Genomic DNA, 16,839 nt, shown 5'->3' on the forward strand with positions numbered 1-16,839 from the left:
GTTCTTTTCCTGCCCAGCTTGGTTAGTGTGGGAACTGGGATATGTTTTATTGTATTATCTGTTTATTGTATCTATAGCTCATCTTCTCTCCAAGGCACTCAAGGTGGCATACACTGTTCTCGTACCCATTCTATCTTCACAACAACCCTGCAAGGTAGGCTAGACTGAGAGACAGTGATTAGCCAGAGATCACCAAGTGACCTTTATGGCTTTGTGATGTTTTTAATCCTGGCCTGGCAGGTCACAGTCTAGCACTCTTAACCGCTACACCATTAGCAGACAAGATGATGGATGACAGTGGGGAAACTACCAAAGGCTGGATGTTCTTTCAAGCTCTTAAAAGAAGTGTTAGGTTTTCCCAAATGCAGCACAGCTCATTTCAAATTGAGATGGGCTGATTTCACAGCACTCCTCTGTACATTAAACTAGTGGGATGTAAAGTGCCATTGATTTTGTTGAGGCTCAAGCATGCTTAACGTTTGCTGGTTTGTGCCTTTGAACCCTGCTGCTCTGTATTATGCCCTTTAAAACTGTTGATGAAAAGTTGGATTTCATTTAATTAGCCAGACAGTCATGTGTCTCTTGAATATTCGTTGGACCAGGTTTTAAACTGCATTTGTAGAGCAATTTCATGATAAGCTTTTCTAATAGACATGCATACTGAATAGCGAAAACAGCTTGATAGGGTTGTTCTCGAAATGATGACTTGACAGTATCTCATAGCAGTGGAATCCAGCTATCAATTGTGTGCTAATCCAGCTAAGTGGAGAGTCTTTCCTAGGAAAATACAATAGTCATGTGAGCAAAATCATTGGTTGTAAAAACTGCGAACAGAAATGAAAACATCTTCTTAATGAATCTATATGCAAATATTATATGCATTTTTGGGTAATGAACAAACCGTATTTCTGGATTGGTTTATTTATTTACCAAAATTTATATACTTCTTGATTGTGAAAAACAAACAACTCCCCCCCCCAAGTTTACGAAAATATAAAGCATTAACATTATGAAAATCATCTTTAAATGTATTCAGTTATTTTTTTAGATCAAATTGACCATTGATTAATAATTGCATTAGTGTGATTTTGTAAAAAATGGGATGCTTATTGGAGCATTCAATAAATTGAGGGCTATCCAGCAGACACTATATCAGGTTAGGGAGGACTGCTTGAAAGTCCTTAAGAATGGTCCTGTACATGTGGTAGCCTATTAGAATCATACATCTGTTCTGAGCATGCTCAGAGCTGTTTCCTTGAAGGGCATATTTCATAGCTTTTAGCCTGTTCTGGTAACTAGAGAAGCAACAGGGAGCGTTACTTACTTCCCCTTTGTTTTTTTTAAGTATTTGTTTTGTGACTTTGCGAGAGAGAGAGAGAGAGAGAGAGAGAGAGAGAGAGAGGGAGAAGGCAGGTAAGCAATTTACAGTGGACACAGTGTGAGTCTCTTTCTATAATTAATATTTGTTTGCTTAACCATGCTGCATATAATTTTCTGAGTTGGATTGGGAGAAACAATGGTGAATAGCTTGTGTATGCAATAAATGCCATATTAGCCATTTTACTGCATTCACTTATTGAAAGCTGCTGTAGCTGCTGGGTAGCACAGGTTGAGCCCCGTGCAGTTCCAGAGTATTTCCAGAAAAGGTGTGTGCATGTGCTTCCAACAAGCCCCTTCCCTAGCTTAAATTCAGGTTATCTTGAAGGCAGACTGGAGTAAAAAGCTGTTGCTAGTATTTCTTGCTTCCTTTCTTTTTGAGTGCCAGTGAATATTTGAAATGAAAAATATGAGCCGTATGCCTGTCGCTACTAACATGAGTTTGGCCAAACTGCGAGAGGCAGTGAAGGATAGACGTGCCTGGCGTGCTCTGGTCCATGGGGTCACGAAGAGTCGGACACGACTGAACGACTGAACAACAACAACATGCCTCTCTCGGTATCACACCAACTCCAAATCCTTTTTCTTTCTTTCTTTCTTTTAAATATATATTTTTATCGCTTTTCCAATATCATTCCAATAACAGCCTCACTATAACAATACCAATTTTATCCAATTACAGTGGTACCTCGGGTTACATACGATTGAGGTTACATACGCTTCAGGTTGCAAACTCCACTAACCCAGAAATAACGCTTCAGGTTAAGAACTTTGCTTCAGGATAAGAACAGAAATCGTGCTCTTGGCGGCGCAGCAGCAGCAGGAGGCCCCATTAGCTAAAGTGGTGCTTCAGGTTAAGAACAGTTTCAGGTTAAGAACGGACCTCCGGAACGAATCAAGTTCTTAACCCGAGGAACCACTGTAATACCATTATTAATGCCAATTATTCAAATGTCAAATTATATAATTTAATTAAACTGGACCCCTCACATGTTGGAGTTGATGAGTTCATTCTTCTACATTTTTTCTGCATTCCAAAATTGTTAATAATTTCCATTACATTCCATTCAGATATAATAATCCCTTATATAACAGCTACAATTGGGATTTCAATTCGTTTTGGTATAATAGGTAATTTATAAAGTTTCAAGTGAAGAATTTTATCTGTAATACTTATTCTTTTCTACATCCTTTTTCACTGGAAGATGCTGTCCTTAATCTCAGACATAAGAGACTGATTGTGATTAGTCTAGTGTACGCTACTCTGCACATGAGCAGAGATGATTACAGTGGTACCTCAGGTTACAGACGCTTCAGGTTACAGAATCTGCTAACCAAGAAATAATGCTTCAGGTTAAGAACTTTGCTTCAGGATAAGAACAGAAATTGTGGTCTGGTGGCGCAGCGGCAGCAGGAGGCCCCATTAGCTAAAGTGGTGCTTCAGGTTAAGAACGCACCTCCGGAACAAATTAAATTCTTAACCCGAGGTACCACTGTACTTCACATTTTCAGGACTAAGCCATACATTGCAAATAGGTTCTGATGTGCTCCAACTCAAATGAAACAATCATTTTTTGTCTTTTGGTTGGAAAACTTTGTTCTTCTAACTTAGTGTTTTGGATAATAAAAGTCAAAATGATTTTTTTGTGGGGAGGAAAACTGCATGCTCCTTACACTTTAAATGATTTTGTGTAGGTGTAATCAGTACATGAATTGAAAAACATGTCTCGTGGTATGCTTACTTGCTAAATAAGAGACATGGAACCAATCTTGTCTGAATGAGAATCATACTAGAGGCCTCTTACATGTAAGGTCTTCTCCACTATCTATAGATGTGCAGAGAAAAGCTTTTTGTTTATTTACTGAGGAGACAGTGGCACTCTGCACATGTGTAATGGCACAATTAACTAAATTAGTGTTGTACAAGTCATCTTGTGATGAAAGCAGCAAGGTTAATAATTGCAGCTATACCAAATGTCAAGATTTTTTTTAAAAAAATTTTTTTGCTTAAGCCTTTAACAAAAGTTTGGTTCCTGCAGGCCTCTGGGTAATCCAAGATGTTACTTTGTGGTGAGATCGTGGATTGAATGCACCTGTGTTATCTGGTGTGAACTGGGCTCCAAAGCCACTCTGGCAGCCCAGGTAATTGAAGTAAATGCCTTTGTGGTGAGAGAGCACATTTCTCAGTTCTGGAAATTTACTGACAGCCCAGTCTCTGATTGGCTAAGAAGATCGGCCCTCAACTACTAGATCTTTTTCTATTAAAGTATTTTGCCACTTGGCCACCATTTTTCTTCTTGCCTGAGCATATGTCTGTGCTGTTTTATTCCTGTGGTATGGTGTCATTGCCTTGCCACTAGACTAGGATAGCTAGATTTATTTTTCATTCTAACTTGCAGTCTCCCCTTTCTATTTTCCAACAGTATTCTTTTATTTGTACTTTTTCTGAGTTGTATTTTTTGCATTATTTTTTAACCACCTCACATAAATTTGATGTGCTTTATTCTGGAAAACCCGAGTCCTTAATTCCAGTGTTTTGTACTTTTTAAACTCCTACTGCATAGCATATAAAGGAGGGTGCTGTGAGCTAGGCATCCACATGAAAGTTGGTAGGGTGACTGGTGTGAATGTTAGCTCACTCTGAGCAGTCTCTGGCTCTGAGCAGTCTCTGCATTAAGTTAGATTCTTCCATAGTGGTTAATATATCAGCGGTGATTGAGCAAAGAGTCTCATTTGTCTCTGGAAATGGGATATGTTTATGTAAGTAGCAGCTGCAGTGATAGAGAAGGGCCCTACAGCTCATTTGCCCATCCACCTGTGGTTCTGCCCTTTAAATGTATACCATTCAATGTAGCTGTTAATTTGTGACACCTGTGAGCAAAACAAATGACTGAAACAAGAGATGTGTTTTGATTTACATTATGATTAACAAATTATCATGTTTTTATGGCATAGATTCCTTTAATGATAGCATTTCATTGTGTTAAATGATTGTGAGCAGAGTACAGTGGACCCTCCAGATACAAACTTAATTCATCCTGGGGGTCCGTACTTACCCCGAAAAGTCCGTATCCAGAGGTGCTGCTTCTGTGCACGCGCGCAGTGTGAAAGAGTGCTTCTGTGCACATGCGCACAGTGAAACCCAGAAGTATACACTTCTGGGTTTTGCATGTTCACAACCCAAAATTATGTTACCCTAAGGCAGGGGTGGCCAACTTCCAAGAGACTGTGATCTACTCACAGAGTTAAAAACTGGCAGTGATCTACCCCCTTTTTGGAGGGTTCATATAAAAGTTGTTGAGCTTCTTTGGGGAACAGGAAAGCGACATTGAGCTTTTCTTTTTAGGAAGGAAAGCCCTATTTTGGTGGTTCAGGTCATTTTAGGGGTGCAGGGCAAAGATGTTGAGCTTTTTTTAGGGGAGTCAAAGTTTTTTTTTAGCTTCTTTGGGGGCAGCCACTGATCTACCAGTGATCTACCACAGACGTCCAGTGATCTACCGGTAGATCACGATCTACCTGTTGGACATGCCTGCCCTAAGGTAATGTAACCCGAGGTACCACTGTATATTCTAGTACATACTACCGGTAGTGGACCTTTGCATTCTGCATTCAATCTGGATCTGCTGCGAAAATGAATTATTAGCTAGTTGGCAAAGTACAGTACATAGGATGCCTTAACGTAACTTACTCACTGGCAGTAGAAGCAAACATGGACCTGCAGATGTTGGCTTACCTTAATAGCCAACCAACTTTTGTTTGGTTTTGCATATGAAAAAAATAAACTCTAATTAAACTTGTGTCAAAGGTATCCACCTAGCATAATTCAGTTTTTAGGCTTAGTTTTGTTCAGTCATAATGACTAAATTTTGTTTCACCAGTTGTCTCTTAACAGACATACAATTTACACAATTAAAATATCATGTAATTGGTACAATTAAAATATTGTACATAAAATATTGTACATAAGAGTTACTATAGTTATTTATACCTCAATATAGATCTGATTAGTAGATTAAGCCATCATGCATTGTGAACATTCAGGGCCAAATTATTGTAACAGTATTGTGTCAAACATTTCTAAATCATGTTATGCATATTCCAAAGCAAATTGTTGTTGTTGTGGCTCTGTAATGTGGCATAGTTGTCTTACAAATATTAGTATCTCAGTTGCAACTAGACGTGGTGTTCTGCTTTCTTGGTTTACTAAAAGCAAAATGTTGGAAAGGATCTGCCCAGAATTCATTATTAATTTGAAATCTGATTTACTGTCTGTTTGATCAGTCTTTTAAGTTTCTCCTGAGTTACTGAGTATAAAAACCTGTAACAGCTTCTGCAATCATGACATGAGATACTTCTAATGTGGTCCTCAGAACTAGAACACCCCCCCCCCTTTCTAAAGTAGTGCCTTGTTGAAGTGTCTGCCAAAAATAGTCATTCCATCACTTCAGAAATATTTGAGCTATTTAAATTCAACATGTAAAAATACCACAATAAAGAGATTTTGCTGCTACCATTTTTGGCTTTTGATGGGAATCTTCTTCAGCATGATTGTCATGCCATTTTAGGAAATGAAACAGGTTTTAAATATATAGAGTCTGTAGTGTGTTATACTTTTCTGGAAGGCATGTGACTTTGAAGTTCTCTGAATTAACAGCTGTCTTTGGTAGTCTTCCTGACTTTAAGCTGCTTGAAGGATCATTTTTATTTTTATGGCGCCCAACTGAAATGTCAGCCAGATCACATTGAAAATGCAATTTTTACTTATTCCATTATTAGCAATAAGTTCTTGGCTACCTATTAATGAGAATTCACTTGTTTCTTTGTACTTTTTTCTTTCTGTTTGTATTATCCAACAAAGGGTTGTCATTCAGGATTTGTAGATTCATGGAATCAATGCTGCACTTTTTGTAGCTTTCATTCATTTCACTTTTCTGATCACATCAGGCAGTTTTCTTTCCTATACTAATTTTTCAGTTGGATTTATATTCTGCAATTTTAAATCTTGAATTGATTTACCAAAAAATACCAGCAGATGGGCAATGGATGACTATTCTGTGTCACAAAATATGCACGTGTAATCTCTCCTGCTCCAACCCATGTGGGTGTTATGAAGTCAGTTATTAGGGAGGAAACTTCCTGGGCTCAACCATTGATACCATATTGGCCCGCATATAAGCCGCACTCCCCCGCCCCCCAAAAATTTCAACCATGAAAAATTAAAGTGCAGCTTAAAAAATTGGCTTTTACGATATTGCTGCTGAAATAGACATACTGTAAAACGGAACAGGTGTGAGTGCCTGTGGAATTTTAAGGGAGCGGCTTATATTCGGGTATTGTCTTTTCTTCTTCTTCTCCCTTGAATTTTAAAGGTGCGGCTTATTTATGGGTGCGGCTTATATTCGGGCCAATACGGTATATGAGGGAATATTAAATTCACAGTCTTTCTGGGCTTTGTATGTAGCCATTATGGATGTTCAGAATGAATTTGTTCCACTGTAACACACTGACCTGGTGTGCACACAATGAATCATTCGGAAAGGGACTGAAAATAATATTGTTAATACCATAATGTCATCATATAAATCTGTGATATGGAACTGCACTTGAATACTGTGTATGGTTCTGGTTGCCACGTCTCAAAAATGGTTTTCAGAGAGCTCAGAAAGGTTCAGAAAGGGCAGCGAAAATAATGAAGGGACTGGAGCATCTCACCAAGAGGTTTGGTTACAACATTTGGGGATTTTTAGTTTAGAAAAGAGGCTGGTAAAGGAGGGGCATAGCAGAGATATATAAAATTATGAGTAGTATGAAGAAAGTAGATAGGTCTCTATCATAATACTAAAACCTGGGGGCATCCAATGAAGATTGGGAGATTCAGAACAGAAAATAGGAAGTGCTTCTTCACACAGCACATATTTAAACTTTGAAATTTATTAACACAAGATGTAAATGGGAACTAGACAAATCCATGGCAAATCAGACTTATCAATAGCTACTAGCCATGATGGCTGTGTAGAGGTGATCTGCCTCTGAATACTAGTTGTTGAGCATACCATGTATGGGGAAGGCTATAGCACTCAGGCCCTGCTTGCAGGTTTCTCATAGGCATCTTGTTGCCCACCAGGATACAGGCGACTCCCCATTTACGAGGGCGTTACGTTTGCAACCTCCCTGCGAAATAGGATAGAATGTATCAGCTCAGCTGGGCAAACCACACTGTCCCTCCTGCTCGCCAAATACATAAACAGAGAGTTGTCTGTCTTGGCTTAGATGAGCTTTGTCTGATCCAGCACAGCTGTTCTTATGTAAGCCATGGTTTATTTAGCAAGTGTGGTTTCTTTCTGTCCTAGTTCATCAGCCTAACCATGGGACACACACATTTTATAGTCAATCTTCTGTCCAATAAAGAAAAGGCGCTACACTTCACAGTCAACAAAATGTCTGGATCCGTGCAAATGCTAGGAACAAAGGCTACATAATAAATTTTAGTGATGTAAAAATAATAAATTCAATAATTGTTGGGAAAGGGTGAACTGTATATTTAAATAAAGAAATATTTTTGGCCAAACCTTGTGCCCATGATGCGTTGTTGAATATGCTTTAGTATCCTTTTACTTTGGTTTTTAGTTATTATTACTTTTTTACTAAACTTTAATGCTATAATAATAATTTATTATTTATACCCCACCCATCTGGCTGGGTTTCCTCAGCCACTATGGGCAGCTTCCAACAGAATGTTAAAATACAACAATCTATTAAACATTAAAAGCTTCCCTAATTAGGGCTGCCTTCAGATGTCTTCTAAAAGTCTGGTAGTTGTTTTTCTCTTTGACATCTGGTGGGAGGGCGTTCCACAGGGTGGGTGCCACTACCTAGAAGGCCCTCTGCCTAGTTCCCTGTAACTTGGCTTCTCGTCGTGAGGGAACCGGCAGAAGGCCCTCGGCACTGGACCTCAGTGTCCGGGCAGAACGATGGGGGTGGAGACGCTCCTTCAGGTATACTGGACTGAGGCCGTTTAGGGCTTTAAAGCCCTAAACATTTGAATTGTGCTCGGAAACACACACTTGAAGAGCATGTCTCCATGGGTACTGCTATGTGCCAAGTCAAGCACAATGCAAGTGCTCACACACATTCAGGTGAAAAATAAAGCATTGTGTGAATTTACTACAGAATAAGTGTCAACTTTTTTGTGTGTGCAGTAAAAATAGCCTAGACACTGAAAGCTGCAACTGGTAAAGTATGATGATGCAGAATAACATATAATTTGTAGATTCCATGGCACATAACTAGTATGGTCTGCATGGGAAGATGGGGGGGGGGGGTTAATAAGAACAGTTTACCTTACAGAAAAACAAAGTTATTTGACTTTTAAAATTATTTAAATAATGTTTTCCAAATTCCAGTTTTTATTCAGGTTATTGTTTTTATGTAGAATATCCATTAACCATCCCTGTTTTATTTGCAGAGCACCAGAAATCATATTGGGTTTGCCGTTTTGTGAAGCCATAGACATGTGGTCACTGGGCTGTGTGATTGCTGAGCTATTCCTTGGATGGCCACTGTATCCGGGAGCCCTCGAATACGACCAGGTAGTAGAAACTTGATGATCTGAGATACTTTTATCTGTTTAAGTCTGTAGTTTAGTCAGTTCGGTTTTAGAGTTCATTGTTTTTGTCATATGACTTTCAACATACGAAATAATTGTGCACCAGTATTTAAAAACACCAAGAAAATGGTTTACAATAACTCCCTTTGAGTCAGGCTCTTGAAGCACTGCAGTATTGGATAATTGGCATTAAGCAGGATAATGCTGGTGTGGGCATTAAAAATGATAACTGTGTACAGTATGATTGCATCTCATGTGTGATTTCAAACTTGCGTGGTTGAAAGCTGGCTGGTTGAAATCCTGCAAATTAATTGCATGCAAGGCATAGAGCTAAAAAACTTCTTTTGCGTTTGGGTTTTCCCAGTATGGAAAGAGGTTTTAAGTTCTCAGAATTTCTTACTGAGTTCTGGGATGTTCTTTCAAGAACTCAAATGGCCCTGTGAGATCTTGCAAGAGCCCAACGCAAGAGCATCCCAGAGCCTAGTAAGCAGGCAGAGATTGTAAAAGCTTGCTTGGAAGGTAAGGATGGTTATGTGGGGGTGGTCCCAAGGGGGCAACTCAGGTATAAACTTTTTTGCTTCTACGCGCCATCCCTGGAAGTAACCACCATTCAAGAAGTACGGTAATGTGTTTCTAAAAACTGCACTTCTTTTAACTTTTCAGATTCGTTACATTTCACAGACACAAGGCTCACCTCCAGAGCAGTTGTTGAACGTTGGAACGAAGACCACACGATTTTTCTGTAAAGAAACAGAAGCACCATATTCTAGTTGGAGATTAAAGGTACTAAGAATTCTTGAGAGCACAGACAAGAGTTCCTGCCGTCCATGTTTTTGGCTGTACATGTGCCTTCAATAGGAATACAGCTGAAGCAGAACAGGGGGTATATTTTGTGAACACATGGTTGGTCTGTATTGGTGGCTGATTGGAAGAATCAGTTTTGTGGGAGGGGCCTAGGAAGCACATCCCTCTGTGTTGGGACACTGCCTTCCCCCAGTTGTGCTTCAGGGAAAGATAGAACTCGATTGGATCTCTTCACAACTGCAGCTTTAAGACCCTTATTTCATCAGCCTTCCTCACTTGTCCTCTGATGTCACCACATAGCAAAAACTGATTGGCTGTATCACTGTTACTCTGAAGAAGGGTTATCTTGCAAACAAAGTGGTATTAAGGGTCAGGAAAATGTAAGGTTGCTGAGGGGAAGGGGGTTTGGAAAATGTTTTGGCTTCTTCCTTCATACTGACTGGAGAACATTTGGATCAACTCTAGGTCCTAAGGTAAAAGGCATAGCTGATTAAAATCAGTTGCCCTGCACACCTCTCTTAGACATAGCACATTTCCATTTTTGGGAAAGGCCATCTTTTTATAGCAATAAACAGAAAACACAGTGAAGCCTACTGTAGGTTGCTATTGCTTTGTGCTGCAGAATGATTCTCCCCCCCCCCCCGGTATATTAATAATTAAACCACTCAGGATTCCTATTGGTGTACCAACCTGCTTGCTGCACCAAGGATTCCCTGCCCGAGCTGCTTCAGGTCGTGGCAGATGTTCTACTGGAGACACCTAGTTTGGTTGTCCTAGGGGATTTTAACATCCATGCCGACACGACCTTACAAGGGGCCACTTGGGACTTTGTGGAAAGCATGGCCTCCATGGGGCTGTCCCTGAATAGGTCTGGCCCAACTCATAGCCAAGGACATGCCTTAGACCTGGTATTCACCTCTATGGATGCTGGTGATCTGACATTAAATAAAAGCGAAACTAAAGAAGTGCCATGGTCAGATCACTTCCTGGTGCAACTGGACTTTTCCACGACCCTTCCCCTCTGCAGGGAGGTGGGACCGATTCAGATGGTCTGCCCCTGCCACAATTAATGGATCAAAATGGTTTCCAGAGAGTGGTAGGGGATGTTTTATCCCATGTTGATGGCCTTTCAGCTGATTGCCGGTTGACCCGCCGGAATGTGGAGTTATCCAGGGCTATTGACTGTTTGGCTCTGAAGCACCCTCTGATTGCATGGAGCCTGGACAGCCCCGTGGTTTTCCATGAATCTGAGGGCAATGAAACAATCGCTGAGACAGCTAGAGCGCCGGTGGCGGATAACTCATTCTGAAGCTGACCGGTTAGAGCACAGTGTCAAGCCTACCAAGTGGCGGTACTTTCTTCACTGCCTCTATTGCATCTGCAGAAAACAGCAGCAGGAGACTTTTTCAGATGCTTCGCAATCTAGCGGAACCACCTGCTCCATCAGGGTGCAGTACGGGCCACACGATCTCCTGCAATGATTTTGCAAAGTTTTTTGCAGATAAAGTCGCTCAGATTCAGAAAGAGGTAGACTCCACCGTGGGAGCAGGGCCAGGACAGGAGAGTGCTAGAGTCCTGTCTAGTCAAGTTGCGTGGGATCACTTCCAATCTGTTACCTCCGAGGATGTGGACAGGCTGCTTGGACAAGTGAAACCAACCACCTGTCTCCTTGATCCTTGCTCATCCTGGCTTATAAAAGCTAGCCGGGAAGGGCTGGGCGATGGGCTTCACAGGGTGGTGAATGCTTCTCTCTGTGAGGGAGCCTTCCCAGACCCGCTGAAAGAGGCGGTTATTAAACTGCTTCTTAAAAAACCATCTTTAGATGTGGCCAATATGGCCAACTATCGCCCAGTCTCAAATCTTCTATTCTTGGGCAAGGGGATTGAGCGAGTGGTTGCTGAACAACTCCAGGCACGCCTGGAAGAAGCGGACCATTTGGATCCCTTCCAGTCGGGATTCAGGCCTCATCATGGGACTGAAATTGCCTTGGTTGCACTGGTGGATGATCTCCGGCAGTCTAGGGACAAAGGTGAGAGCTGTTTCCTAGTTCTGCTGGATCTCTCAGCGGCCTTTGACACCATCGACCATAACATCCTTCTGGACCATCTAGAGGGGTTGGGAGCTGGGGGCACTGTTATACAATGGTTCCACTCCTTCCTCCTAGGCTGTGTTCAGAAAGTGGTGGTGGGGAAGAGTGTTCAGACCCCTGGGCTCTCACTTGTGGAGTGCCTCAGGGTTCTGTCCTCTCCCCCATGCTTTTCAACATCTACATGCAGCCGCTGGGAGAGATCATCAGGGAGTTTGGGCTGGGTGTTCATCAGTATGCAGATGATACCCAGCTCTACCTTTCGTTTAAATCAGAACCAGTGAAGGCAGTGAATGTCCTGTGTGAGTGTCTGGAGGCGGTTGGAGGATGGATGGCGGCTAACAGATTGAGGTTGAATCCTGACAAGACAGAAGTACTGCTCTTTGGGGACAGGAGGCGGGCAGGTGTAGAGGACTCCCTGTTCCTGAATGGGGTAACTGTGCCCCTGAAGGACCAGGTGTGCAGCCTGGGAGTCATTTTGGACTCACAGCTGTCCATGAAGGCACAGGTTAATTCTGTGTCCAGGGCACCTGTCTACCAGCTCCATCTGGTATGCAAGCTGAGACCCTACCTGCCCACAGACTGTCTCGCCAGAGTGGTGCATGCTCTAGTTATCTCTTGCTTGGATTACTGCAATGCGCTCTATGTGGGGCTACCTTTGAAGATGACCCGGAAACTACAACTAATCCAGAATGCGGCAGCTAGACTGGTGACTGGGAGCGGCCGCTGAGACCACATAACATTGGTCTGGAAAGACCTACATTGGCTCCTAGTACGTTTCCAAGCACAATTCAAAGTGTTGGTACTGACTTTAAAGCCCTAAATGGCCTCGGTCCAGTGTACCTGAAGGAGCGTCTCCACCCCCATCGTTCTACCTGGACATTGAGGTCCAGTGCCGAGGGCCTGCTGGCGGTTCCCTCTCTGCGAGAAGCCAAGTTACAGGGGACCAGGCAGAGGGCCTTCTTGGTAGTGGCACCCACCCATCAGATGTCAAAGAGAAAAACAACTACAGTACCAGACTTTTAGAAGACATCTGAAAGCAGCCCTGTTTAGAGAAGCTTTTAATGTTTAATAGATTATTATATTTTAACATTCTGTTGGAAGCTGCCCAGAGTGGCTGGGGAAACCCAGCCAGATGGGTGGGGTATAAATAAATTATTATTATTATTATTATTATTATTATTATTATTATTATTATTATTTTATCCGTTTCTTAAATTTCTGAAGACACTGGAAGAACATGAACGAGAGACAGGGATGAAATCCAAAGAGGCCCGAAAGTACATTTTCAACAGTTTGGATGAAATAGTGCATGTGAGTACATTCAGATGCATTTAATGTATACAGTTTGTGTGCTTTTTAATGTATTAGCTACCATTTGTGACTAGCTACCTCTAATTTCACTTGTGGGAATTGTTCCCCTGTATCTACTTTCAAGATTTTCCCTTTATTTTAATTTGGGGTTTGTTTGTTTTTACTTTAAAATACCTGATGTCTTTATAGCCATACTCATCCATACTTCACCAGTGCACATGAAATTCATGGAGTTGCTTTCCCATTATGACAGTTTTTGTTTATTTATAAAGCATCATCTCTTTAAAAGTTCCCATCTCCTTTCTGCTGCATTCCAGTCCCACCTGCATGTGAAATACCCCCCCCTTTCAATGAATAGTGTTACAACCTAGTGACTACATGGCCTCCGATGGTTTGTAAAGCTAGGTAATTAAAACTAACACTTGACATTTGGCAGTTTCCTTTATTTTACTAGGTTGTTTTTTTTAATGAACTGTTCATAATCCATGGTTTGAAGTTGGCTTGCTTTGAAACTTCCAGAGTTTATCCCAGGTTTGTAGTGACAAACCAGAAAATGAAATTTAATTGTGGTGAAGTTCTGCTCCCAGCCACATGGAATGTAGAGAACCATGAGAGACTGAGGCATCCTTTCTGTTTCTGCATGTAGCACTAAATCATGGCTTAGCATTCCGGGCCAAATTCATGAATGAATCCCACTAGTGGAAGCCAGTGCAATATTGTCTACTAGCGCAGCAGAGCTTTGTGCCCCAAATTGGCTTGGGGAATTGAGGGAACCCCCCAGAAAACTGCATAGGATGAAGAGAGGAAAGACTTGTGCTGACAGAAAAAAATCCTTTGTGCTACATTGAATTCTTCCCTTTGTGTGAATGCAGCCATTTAGGTTCTAACCATATTTTACAAATACTGTAGTTAGTTAAGTTGATATTTAGCCTATAATCTGCAGCACAGTTGTTTCTTTAATACAGTGGATGCTCGGGTTGCTTTTCAAAGTAGAAGGGCACATGGAATGAGGTTTTGCTTGCTATGTAATTAAAATTTACACTTCATATGCTGCCACTGATAATTGTTTGTATAGTGTTGTTTTACTGCTATTTGTTTTATTGTGGAATTTAATTATGATTTTGCTGTCTTTTATATTTTTATATGAAGCTGCCTTGAGTTTAATAATATCTTGAAAGGCAGGATATAAATATTTGAATGAAAATGTTGTTTTGGATGAATTATAAACACCTGATTGTTTTCACTCTGACATTTACTCGTTCAACACCAGGTGAACATGGTGATGGATTTAGAAGGAAGTGACCTGTTGGCAGAGAAAGCAGACAGAAGAGAGTTTGTCAGCCTGTTGAAGAAAATGCTGTTGATAGATGCTGACTCAAGAATCACTCCAGTTGACACACTGAACCATCCTTTTATTACCATGAAGCACCTCCTTGATTTTCCTCATAGCAACCAGTATGTTGTATAACATACTTGTAAAAATAATCATGGGCAAGCTTTTTTGAAAGGGTTTCATGCTACCCATGCTGCTCTGTTTGCTGTAATTCCTGTGCCTTTTGATTCTGGGCCACATTCTCCTGATTAGTGCAGATTACAACAGAACCAGGGTTTCAGTAACTATGGCTTTTCCCCATACACAAGCATTAGTTAGTCTTGGTTGCTATGTTGCCTGTTGCTGGTGTCCTGCTTTATATTAGAACTAGAAAATAAAGGATAACTGAATCCAGGAATTATTTTTTTTTTTTTTAATAAGATTTTATTATTTTTCCATGAAACAAACAAAACAACATTAAACCTACATACATAAACACCATAATAACATAATAGACAAGCAATAACACAAAAATACAGCAAAACCATATAGCAAAACAAACTTATACAAACCTTGGTAAATCCTTATCTCTGTTTCTAAACTTGTTTTAACTTCTTAGGGGGACTTCCCCTGGTCCCTCCTCTGTCTTCAAAAACCTATATACTTTTAAGGTAGCTTCATTTCTTTTATCATTGACTTAAACTCAACATTCTGATATTTCTTAAAATTATCTAAACGAAAGTATTCCTTAACATATATTCTACATCTTATCATCTTCTTATACAAATAGGTCTATCGAATCAAATATTATCTTCTTTAACATTTATAACTCTACTTAGACTTCAAAAGCCGATTCTTTTATATAATTCTGCACAAACATTCAGACATTCATTTTAACATGATTAACTAAATAGTCTTTGAATTTCTTCCAATCTTGTGACACCTTCTCCTCCCTCTGGTCTCGGACTCTGGCGGTGAGGTCTGCAAGCTCCATATACTCCATCAATTTCATCTGCCATTCTTCAATAGTCGGTATCTCTTCACCCTTCCAAGTTCTTGCCAATAAAATTCTAGCAGCTGTTGTGGCATACATAAAAAACACTCTGTCCTGACTGGGTATCTCCTGGTTGGTCATGCTCAAGAGAAAAGCCTCTGGTTTCTTGCAAAAGGTAATTTTCATTACCTTCTTAAGCTCATTATAAATCTTGTCCCAGAAGGCCTTTACCCCTGAACACGACCACCACATGTGATAAAAAGTTCCTTTTGACGATTTACATTTCCAACACACATCCGACATTTTTGAATTCATTCTAGCTAGCTTAGCTGGTGTCAGATACCATCTATATATCATTTTCATTACATTTTCCCTTAAACTATTGCAGGCTGTAAAATTAATATCTTTCCTCCACAATCTCTCCCAGTCATCCATCATAATATTATGACCAACATCTTTTGCCCAATTTATCATTGTTGATTTAACCAACTCATCTTTAGTATGCCACTCTAGCAACAAATTGTACATTTTGGAAAGGTTATTTGAGTTCGATTCAATCAGTTCTGTTTCCAGTTTTGATTTCTCCACCTGAAAACCAACTTTTTTATCTAGTTTAAACGTTTCGTGTACTTGATGATATTGCAACCAGTCAGGAACTTGACTTTTGACTTGATCATAGCTTTTCAGCTTAAATGAGTCCCCTTCTTGTTGCAATATGTCCATATATCGCAACCATCTAGCAGACATATTTGGTCTCTTGTAGGCCTTAGCCTCCACTGGTGATATCCATCTAGGTGTCTTTCTCTCCAATAAGTCTTTATACCTAATCCAAACCTGATACAAAGATTTCCTAATTATATGACTCTTAAAAGTTCTGTGAATTTTAACTTTGTCATACCAAAGGTATGCATGCCAACCAAACATATTATCGTGTCCCTCCAAGTCCAACACATCTACGTTCTCTAATTTAAACCAGTCTTTTAGCCAGCAAAAGGCCGCTGCTTCAAAGTAAAGTCTTAAGTCCGGCAGGGCAAAGCCTCCTCTCTCTTTAGAGTCTGTTAGGATCTTAAACTTGATTCTTGGCTTTTTGCCCTGCCATATAAACTTTGATAAATCCTTTTGCCAAATCTTAAAGCAGTCCATCTTATCCAAGATTGGTATGGCTTGGAATAAAAACAGCATCCTTGGTAGAACATTCATTTTAATGGCAGCTATTCTTCCCATTAACGACAGTTTCAACCTTGTCCATATCTCCAAGTCTTTTTTTATCTCGATCCACAGTTTTTCATAATTGTCTTTGTACAGGTTCACATTTTTTGCTGTGAGATTGATACCTAGATATTTTA

The 16,839-nt window shown here is 40.4% G+C and overlaps 1 protein-coding gene across 5 annotated transcripts in view; it reads left to right on the forward strand.

The window, feature by feature from the left end:
- The window catches only part of HIPK3 (homeodomain interacting protein kinase 3), a 73,737-nt gene that overhangs the window by 35,243 nt on the left and 21,655 nt on the right, over positions 1 to 16,839 (forward strand). For all 5 annotated transcript variants that reach the window (XM_033151723.1, XM_033151748.1, XM_033151757.1 and 2 more), the window contains exons 3-6: positions 8,843 to 8,966; positions 9,647 to 9,766; positions 13,101 to 13,187; positions 14,458 to 14,642. In XM_033151723.1, the coding sequence (XP_033007614.1) occupies positions 8,843 to 8,966; positions 9,647 to 9,766; positions 13,101 to 13,187; positions 14,458 to 14,642 (516 nt within the window). The remainder of the gene's footprint in view (positions 1 to 8,842; positions 8,967 to 9,646; positions 9,767 to 13,100; positions 13,188 to 14,457; positions 14,643 to 16,839) is intronic.

Source organism: Lacerta agilis, chromosome 1 (assembly GCF_009819535.1).
Source record: "Lacerta agilis isolate rLacAgi1 chromosome 1, rLacAgi1.pri, whole genome shotgun sequence".
Taxonomy (NCBI): domain Eukaryota; kingdom Metazoa; phylum Chordata; class Lepidosauria; order Squamata; family Lacertidae; genus Lacerta; species Lacerta agilis.